The sequence below is a fragment of the Salvelinus namaycush genome, chromosome 33, assembly GCF_016432855.1.
Source record: "Salvelinus namaycush isolate Seneca chromosome 33, SaNama_1.0, whole genome shotgun sequence".
Classification (NCBI taxonomy): domain Eukaryota; kingdom Metazoa; phylum Chordata; class Actinopteri; order Salmoniformes; family Salmonidae; genus Salvelinus; species Salvelinus namaycush.
The window spans coordinates 16,414,626-16,424,625 of NC_052339.1; the positions used below are offsets into that span (position 1 = coordinate 16,414,626).

The 10,000-nt window shown below is 43.3% G+C and overlaps 1 protein-coding gene across 1 annotated transcript in view; it reads right to left on the bottom strand.

Annotated features, from left to right (window-relative positions):
• Nucleotides 1-1,125: 1,125 nt before the first annotated feature.
• The window catches only part of LOC120027673 (docking protein 6-like), a 49,766-nt gene continuing 40,891 nt past the window's right edge, over nt 1,126-10,000 (bottom strand). Inside the window, exons 4-5 of the mRNA XM_038972668.1 lie at nt 7,001-7,120; nt 1,126-1,187 (exon numbers count right to left, since the gene is read on the bottom strand). Of these exons, the coding sequence (XP_038828596.1) occupies nt 1,126-1,187; nt 7,001-7,120 (182 nt within the window). The remainder of the gene's footprint in view (nt 1,188-7,000; nt 7,121-10,000) is intronic.

The following is a 10,000-nucleotide window of genomic DNA, read 5'->3' on the forward strand; positions in this document are numbered from 1 at the left end:
TTGGTACACGCCAGGATAAAATCATAGGCCTTCCTGCTGGTAAAGTGGAGGGGCCGAAAATCGGGATTTTTCTTCTTCATCTCAGAGAGCCATTACATTATTCACCATAAGTTAGTGGAGAGCCAAACATGGCAGCCCGTTTATAAAACTATTTATAGTTCATTAAATATTTGGAGTGTGTAGTGCAGACAGGTGCTGTTGTTGTTATTTACTATGGTCACTGATGTGGTGAAACATGAACATCTCCTCCCCTACCTTCCCTCCCTCTTTTCCCTCCCTTCCCTCCCTCCCTTCCCTGCCTCCCCTCCCCAAAGCCCTGTGGTTGATACTTGAGATTTGGACTCTAGTTTTTTCAAATACTGTCTTTTTCTCCTCTTCAAACCAGATGCTACTGATATTTATGTGGAATATTAATTCATCTGTTGAAGGTGTCGTTTATATAGCTATGGGGAATAATTGATCCTCTGCTGTGACTTCTGTTTTGTCTGACAAATGTGTGCAACAATAGAGATGCAGCAACAGACTCAATTGAGGTTCAGGAAGTGTTTGAAGGGAGGATGGAAGGAGAGGATCGACTGGGGAGTTTTGTCTAACTTGTCTGATTTAGATGTTATGGTACTTTCCCAATCCGATTTACTTTATCAGTCTGACTCGTAATATTGATAAAAACAGCTTGACTTTTGTACCAAAAAGTCCCCATTTACAATGTCCTTTTTGTACCTCCCCCTGCATATCTAAAGGATCTGGTCAGCAACTCCCACGTCAACTCATCATACTTTCTGAGGAATTCAATGGTCAATAGGATTTTGTTTGATATGAATACATCATCAGACTGACATGTTTATGTGTGATTAGTCAGCAGTCATTGTCGAGGCATGATTACCTCTCACGTGAGGTGGTGAAAGATGTAACTTTCCCCTCAGCCCCTAAACAAATCCCACACTTTTTATTACCACTAAAAGATTAATACGCAATTTATTCATTTTCTGTCAGCAACTAGGCAATTCATATACAGCACATTTTCAGTTGGATAAATCAACTTCCCTCATATTCAAAGCTGTAAAGAAACTGCCAACTGATGAAAGTGGCTGTGCATGCAGCTGTGCTTCAGGCAACTTAATTGTTCTATGCTGGAAAACAAGGCACTTCATCCATTAGTTTATAGAGGCCTTTCTCTGATTCCTTCCCTGGAGACACAAGGGAATTATTGCAGGTCAACAGCACTGCTTTTGTCCTGTGTGTTTTTCTTTTCTTTTTTCAAAACCTATGAGCTAATTATAGTATTTGTTTCCATTTACTCAAGAAGAAAATGCTCTTTTAATAAGCCTATTCTAATCAGAGACCTTACGCATACATGCAATATTGTATCAAGGATATGGTTGGAAAGCATGAAACTTACAGGGACTATTCTCCATGAACCACCAATATATTCTATTCCATTATAGCAAAGGGATCATTATACAGTGCATTCAGAAAGTATTCAGACCCCTTAACCTTTTCCACATTTTGTTACGTGAAAGGCTTATTCTAAAATAGATTTTTTTAAATTAATTCACCTGATCAATCTACACACAATACCCCATAATGACAAAGCAAAAACAGGTTTTTATACGTTTTTGCAAATGTATAAAAAAAAAAAAACTGAAATATCACATTTTCATAAATATTCAGAACCCTTACTCAGTACTTTGTTGAAGCACCTTTGGCAGCAATTACAGCCCCAAGTCTTCTTGGATATAACGCTACAAGCTTGGCACACCTGTCTTTGGGGAGTTTCTCACAATCTTCTCTGCTGATCCTCTCAAGCTCTGTCAGGTTGGATGGGGAACGTCGCTGTACAGCTATTTTCAGATCTCTCCGGAGAGGCTCTGGCTGGGCCACTCAAGGACATTCAGAGACTTGTCCCAAGGCCACTCCTGCATTGTCTTGGCTGTGTGCATTGGGTCGTTGTCCTGTTGGAAGGTGAACCTTCGCCCCAGTCTGAGGTCCTGAGCGCTCTGGAGCAGGTTATCATCAAGGATTTCTCTGTATTTTGTTCCGTTCATCTTTGCCTCAATGCTGATCTGGACAGGTGGTACTGTAACAAATCTAAACTGACTCCAACTGGACAGGTGGTACTGTAACAAATCTAAACTGACTCCAACTGGACAGGTGGTACTGTAACAAATCTAAACTGACTCCAACTGGACAGGTGGTACTGTAACAAATCTAAACTGACTCCAACTGGACAGGTGGTACTGTAACAAATCTAAACTGACTCCAACTGGACAGGTGTTACTGTAGCTTCATCTAAACTGACTCCAACTGGACAGGTGGTACTGTAACAAATCTAAACTGACTCCAACAGGACAGGTGGTACTGTAACAAATCTAAACTGACTCCAACTGGACAGGTGGTACTATAACAAATCTAAACTGACTCCAACTGGACAGGTGGTACTGTAACAAATCTAAACTGACTCCAACTGGACAGGTGGTACTGTAACAAATCTAAACTGACTCCAACTGGACAGGTGGTACTGTAACAAATCTAAACTGACTCCAACTGGACAGGTGTTACTGTAACAAATCTAATCTGACTCCAACTGGACAGGTGGTACTGTAACAAATCTAATCTGACTCCAACTGGACAGGTGGTACTGTAACAAATCTGAACTGACTCCAACTGGACAGGTGGTACTGTAACAAATCTAAACTGACTCCAACTGGGCAGGTGTTACTGTAGCTTCATCTACACTGACTCCAACTAGACAGGTGGTACTGTAATAAATCTAAACTGACTCCAACTGGACAGGTAGTACTGTAACAAATCTAAACTGACTCCAACTGGACAGGTGGTACTGTAGCTTCATCTAAACTGACTCCAACTGGACAGGTAGTACTGTAACAAATCTAAACTGACTCCAAATGGACAGGTGGTACTGTAACAAATCTAAACTGACTCCAACTGGACAGGTGGAACTGTAACAAATCTAAACTGACTCCAACTGGACAGGTGGTACTGTAACAAATCTAAACTGACTCCAACTGGACAGGTGGTACTGTAACAAATCTAAACTGACTCCAACTGGACAGGTGTTACTGTAGCTTCATCTAAACTGACTCCAACTGGACAGGTGGTACTGTAACAAATCTAAACTGACTCCAACTGGACAGGTGGTACTGTAGCTTCATCTAAACTGACTCCAACTGGACAGGTGGTACTGTAACAAATCTAAACTGACTCCAACTGGACAGGTGGTACTGTAACAAATCTAAACTGACTCCAACTGGACAGGTGGTACTGTAACAAATCTAAACTGACTCCAACTGGACAGGTGGTACTATAAGAAATCTAAACTGACTCCAACTGGACAGGTGGTACTGTAACAAATCTAAACTGACTCCAACTGGACAGGTGGTACTGTAACAAATCTAAACTGACTCCAACTGGACAGGTAGTACTGTAACAAATCTAAACTGACTCAAACTGGACAGGTGGTACTGTAACAAATCTAAACTGACTCCAACTGGACAGGTGTTACTGTAACAAATCTAATCTGACTCCAACTGGACAGGTGGTACTTTAACAAATCTGAACTGACTCCAACTGGACAGGTGGTACTGTAACAACTCTAAACTGACTCCAACTGGACAGGTGGTACTGTAACAAATCTAATCTGACTCCAACTGGACAGGTGGTACTGTAACAAATCTGAACTGACTCCAACTGGACAGGTGGTACTATAACAAATCTAAACTGACTCCAACTGGACAGGTGGTACTGTAACAAATCTAAACTGACTCCAACTGGACAGGTGGTACTGTAACAAATCTAAACTGACTCCAACTGGACAGGTGGTACTGTAACAAATCTAAACTGACTCAAACTGGACAGGTGGTACTGTAACAAATCTAAACTGACTCCAACTGGACAGGTGTTACTGTAACACATCTAATCTGACTCCAACTGGACAGGTGGTACTGTAACAAATCTAAACTGACTCCAACTGGACAGGTGTTACTGTAGCTTCATCTAAACTGAATTCAACAGGACAGGTGGTACTGTAACAAATCTAAACTGACTCCAACTGGACAGGTGTTACTGTAGCTTCATCTGGGCGGCAGCGTAGCCTAGTGGTTAGAGCGTTGGACTAGTAACCGAAAGGTTGCAAGATCAATCCCCGAGCTGACAAGGTACAAGTCTGTCGTTCTGCCCCTGAAGGCCATCATTGAAAATAAGAATTTGTTCTTAACTGACTTGCCTAGTAAAATAGAAAATACATCTAAACTGACTTCAACTGGACAGGTACTGTAGCTACATCTAAACTGGGTCCAACTGGACAGGTGGTACTGTAACAAATCCCCCTCATTACTCATCCATCATAATTATTTAACCTGTTTTCTCTATCTGTTCAGCAGGCAAGGAGAGGAAGCCACTTTAGACAATCGAGATGCACCCCACGCCGTTGTCATAGTTTTTTCAAGCCAGCCAACCAGATCCTGTACCTACTAGAGACCTCCTCAGCCCCAATCACTATAACCAGCTGGAGTCTCTACTACAGACCTCCTCAGCCCCAATCACTTTAACCAGCTGGAGTCTCTACTAGAGACCTCATCCCCAATCACTTTAACCAGCTGAGTCTGTACTACAGACCTCCTCAGCCCCAATCACTTTAACCAGCTGGAGTCTCTACTACAGACCTCCTCATCCCCAATCACTTTAACCAGCTGGAGTCTCTACTACAGACCTCCTCAGCCCCAATCACTTTAACCAGCTGGAGTCTCTACTACAGACCTCCTCATCCCCAATCACTTTAACCAGCTGGAGTCTCTACTACAGACCTCCTCATCCCCAATCACTTTAACCAGCTGGAGTCTCTACTACAGACCTCCTCAGCCCCAATCACTTTAACCTGCTGGAGTCTCTACTACAGACCTCCTCATCCCCAATCACTTTAACCAGCTGGAGTCTCTACTACAGACCTCCTCATCCCCAATCACTTTAACCAGCTGGAGTCTCTACTACAGACCTCCTCATCCCCAATCACTTTAACCAGCTGGAGTCTCTACTACAGACCTCCTCATCCCCAATCACTTTAACCAGCTGGAGTCTCTACTACAGACCTCCTCAGCCCCAATCACTTTAACCAGCTGGAGTCTCTACTACAGACCTCCTCATCCCCAATCACTTTAACCAGCTGGAGTCTCTACTACAGACCTCCTCATCCCCAATCACTTTAACCAGCTGGAGTCTCTACTACAGACCTCCTCAGCCCCAATCACTTTAACCTGCTGGAGTCTCTACTACAGACCTCCTCATCCCCAATCACTTTAACCAGCTGGAGTCTCTACTACAGACCTCCTCATCCCCAATCACTTTAACCAGCTGGAGTCTCTACTACAGACCTCCTCATCCCCAATCACTTTAACCAGCTGGAGTCTCTACTACAGACCTCCTCATCCCCAATCACTTTAACCAGCTGGAGTCTCTACTACAGACCTCCTCAGCCCCAATCACTTTAACCAGCTGGAGTCTCTACTACAGACCTCCTCATCCCCAATCACTTTAACCAGCTGGAGTCTCTACTACAGACCTCCTCATCCCCAATCACTTTAACCAGCTGAAGTCTCTACTACAGACCTCCTCAGCCCCAATCACTTTAACCAGCTGGAGTCTCTACTACAGACCTCCTCAGCCCCAATCACTTTAACCAGCTCTCAGAGAGCTCTTCATAATCTACATTAATACTCACTAATTATGCCTAATGTTTCAAAAGAACAGCCATGAGTCTAGAGTGAGGACTGATGAAATGGCAATGTAATATGATGAGGCTATTTTTAGGAGCAGCGAGAAAATGAACTTTGATTTAATTATCAGCCCCTGTAGTTGGGTGATCACTACTTGAAGTGTAACTGCAGAGGGTGGAGTTTTCTCCCATTTTAGTATATGTCCTGCAGAGACAAGCACAAGTGTTTAGCGTTCTATTTCTGTTGTTATTTCTCTTTCTTTCTTTCTTCACACACCGCACCACTTCGATGTTATGAATACAAATCAATATTTCCCTGTCATTTTACATCGAAGCTGAGGGAAAGAAAAATACATGTTATTACTGTTCATTGAACTAGATGGGCTGCTCAGATTCATTCGGATTCATATCGATTTTTTCAAACGAGGGCAGAGCACAAAGTTATGCGTAAATGAAATTGTAGGCATCCTGTAAGAGGTTGTTAGGTGAGTAAAAATGAGACCTTGGGCCAGATTCTTGATTCTTTCATTTCCAAAGCCAGTCTATAAAACACACACACACACACACACACACACACACACACACACACACACACACACACACACACACACACACACACACACACACACACACTGCAGTCATTTCCACGGCTAGTCTACAAATGAATAGAAAATCACCCATTTAATAACAGCTATACCTTTCCTCTTTCCTCCTTCCCATTTCTCTATTTCTATTTCCTGGATGGGGGGGGGGGGGGGGGGGGGGGAGTACAGTGATTTCACATGGCCTCAGCCCCAGCAGATATAATCTCATCCATTTTTGTGACAAGCTTCATTATGAGGGGAGCCAGTGATGCACAGCACCTCTCATTAGGCCAGGAACACAGCCACACACACACACATACACGTGCACACACACATGCACACACATGCACAGACACACACTCAAAAGTACATACACGCATGCACGCACACACACACACATAGATAGATAAAGATGCACACAAACACACACACAGACCTCTGTAGCACTAACATTTCTAGGCTGGTAATGAAACCGTCTACAAGTGCTGGGATGGTTGGGGGGGAAATATCGACCCAAAATGGTCTCTGTTGGCAGGGACTAATTGGAGACTCACCGTTTCCCTATCACAAACCTCTGAGGACTTAGTTGCACTCAAACATATAGGCCTGTAATGTAACTGCTAACCAGTTTGGGGCAGGATTGACCCAAAATGGCCTCCATTAGCTGGGGTTCTAATTGGGGACTCACCGCTCTGCTCCCGCTGCACCCCCGCTGCTAACAGGTCTGGTTCTCCCAGGCTTATGTCATTCAGTCGGCTTCCTAGGCACTCCACACACAGCAGCTTGCACCACTCCTCTGCATCCAGCTCTAAACACAGAGTTAAAACAAGAGTTAAACACACAGGCAGAAATACACACTCCACACACAGCAGCTTGCACCACTCCTCCGCATGCAGCTCATACAAAGTTAGAAAAGTACACACACACACACACACAAACACAGATGAATCATACAGCATGCACTGTGGACTAAAAAAGCCCCCCGGACGTGAGTATCAGGTAGTGGTAACCTGGAGAAAATCAATCTGATTGATTCTCTGCTGATGAAAAGAGTCAAGCAGTTCATGAACACAAAACACCAGATGAATGCTGCATTTCCTCTCTCTCCTCTGCTATCCCATCTTTCTCCCCTCTGACCACTCTCAACACTGCCCTCCCTAACCCTCTCTCTCTTCCCTCTCTCCTCTCCTCCCCTCTCTCCTATACTGTGCTCCTACAGCACTTGACCACCAGACCCCTGATATACCCAGCCATCAATTATTTGTTCCAAGCTAAATCACAAGATATTGTACATACAGCAGGTTTTTAAAGGACCATAGAGTTCTGTCTCTATTATTTTTTCCCAATGAAAAATGGAGCATTGTGGTAACTGTGACAACCGCAATCTGTACTGTACTTCTAAAGCACATCCAGTACAGATCTGGGATCAGGCCATAAAGCATTTTTTCTCGGATAGATTTGATCAACAAGCAGAACACAGGGGGATCAACTGACGTTCTGAACACCAGAAAATCAATAGCTTATTATCCCAATAGGGTGATATAATTAAATGGTGGGAAGCCTGGGTGTAGAAAACAATTAACAGGATTGATCTCTAAGGAAATTGTGTGAATGCATCCGAAAATAATTATCTCGGAGTAACAGTGACAATCTTTTAATCAAACCCATACGCGTCGATAATATCTCTACTCTCTTAATCAGTTACACACACCTTATCTCTCTCCGAGGCACACATGCACACAGGAACAGGAACAGGCAGGAAGATGAACATGAACACACACAAACACATACACCACATACGCTGCCGTGTGCACAAGTCTCGAAAAGCTCAACTCTGGCACTCTTGGCAGTGGTGAGGGAAGAGGAGGGGTGTTATTGAATTGTTTAATTAACCACTAAGTGGAGGCTGATGGTTTCATGAATCAAATTATCACTCCCTCACACAGCAAACAGATAGACAGTTGTTGGTGAATACCAATGTCTTCCTCTAAAGATGGAAAAAGCTCTGTTTACAATGGAAAGTAACATTCCAGACTGTAGAATGTGGATGAGAGTTACTGAGCTATGAAATGACTCCGACTGAGCTGTTTATCTGTGCGTTGTCTACTTCTCCCTGGTCTCTTCCCAAAGGAGCTCCAGGACATGGCACTGTGGTCACTGATGTGTATAGAGATGCATGTGGAAGTGTGTGTGTGTGTGTACACTCTTAAAAACAAAGGCGCAAATTGGAACCAAATAAAGGTTATTGAGAGTGATGCCATAGGGGAACCCTTTTAGGGTCTCTGAAGAACCATAAATGGGATGGTTCTTTGAAAAAACATATAAAAATCCCAAACCATTTTGGGATTTTTATTTGCACAGTTCCCAGGTTGCCTTTCGAGTGAATTTTCAAGTTACTTGTCCCACTCATGACTTTTTGCTAGTGACAGAGATGTGGTTGTTGATTTCATTCATTAAAATGTCATTCTTAAAGACAACACAGCCTAGTTTTACCCTAATACAGTGGCCTGAAACTCATAGCTTACAGAACACACAAGACATGCAAGTCACACTATGCTGGCTTACAAAATAACCTGGAATTCCAATTGGAATCCAGCCAGATTGGGGATATACACCCTTTTGAATTTTTATTCACCCGCAACCTGCATTTGGAATGACTACCAGGCTTGGAAAGACTAAGATATAACGGGTGCAATAAGTCCAAGTAACAGATTGGAATAGTTTAGGAAAATGTATGTTATTTATATTTGAGTAGCATAAGCTTAATTAATCAATAAACATACATGCAAAAACATAGATATTGAAAGAAACAATTCTGAAAATCCACCTGCAAAAGAGCATGCTGGGGAATGATAGTGATGGCCATGATTTTGGTTCAACTCTAGTTATTAACGCCAACTCCGGGGTTCTTTTACACCACTGATTAACTCTTGAATCAACCCTAGAAATGTTACACTGAAAACTCAACACTAGTTAACACTGGACAATTTGCTGTGTGCTATGAAAGGGACATATTTGCAGGCTTCAATAGACGTTTCAACAACCTTTAAGAATTCTGAAGAACCGTAGATGCCACATCAAAAACCCCACACTTAACTCAAAGTTTTTTTTATGCGGCAACAGTTCTCCAAGGATCCTTAAGAGCTGAGGAAGAACCACTTAAGAACCTTCATTTTTTCAGTGTACAACTGGGCAGTTTATCTGAGAGGGAAAATGCAGGTTTTGAAAGGTAAAGGGTCTGTTCCCTAGACTGACCATGCCTGAGGTTGTGGCGTTGTTCATCCGCACACGCACGCACGCACGCACACACACACACACACACACGCACACACACACACACACGCACACACACACACACTGATAAATCTCTGTACTTAAGAGCCTCTCTTGGTCCATTTCCTCCCTTGCTGAGCCTGTGTCCTCTGAGTGTGTCTGAAGTCTAAACTCACACACTGTAAGAGCTGCCGAGTGGAAAATCACATAAACAAACACTTTATCCGAGAGGCAGCCTGGACAACACACAGGGAGAGAGAGGGAGAGGGAGCGGGAGGAAAATGAGAGGCAGGGGAGAGGTAAGAGAGAGAGAGAGAATGAGAGAGAGAGAGAGAGAGAGAATGAGAGAGCGAGAGAGAGAGAGCGAGAGAGAGAGCGAGAGAGAGAGAGAGAGAGAGAGAGAGAGAGAGAGAGG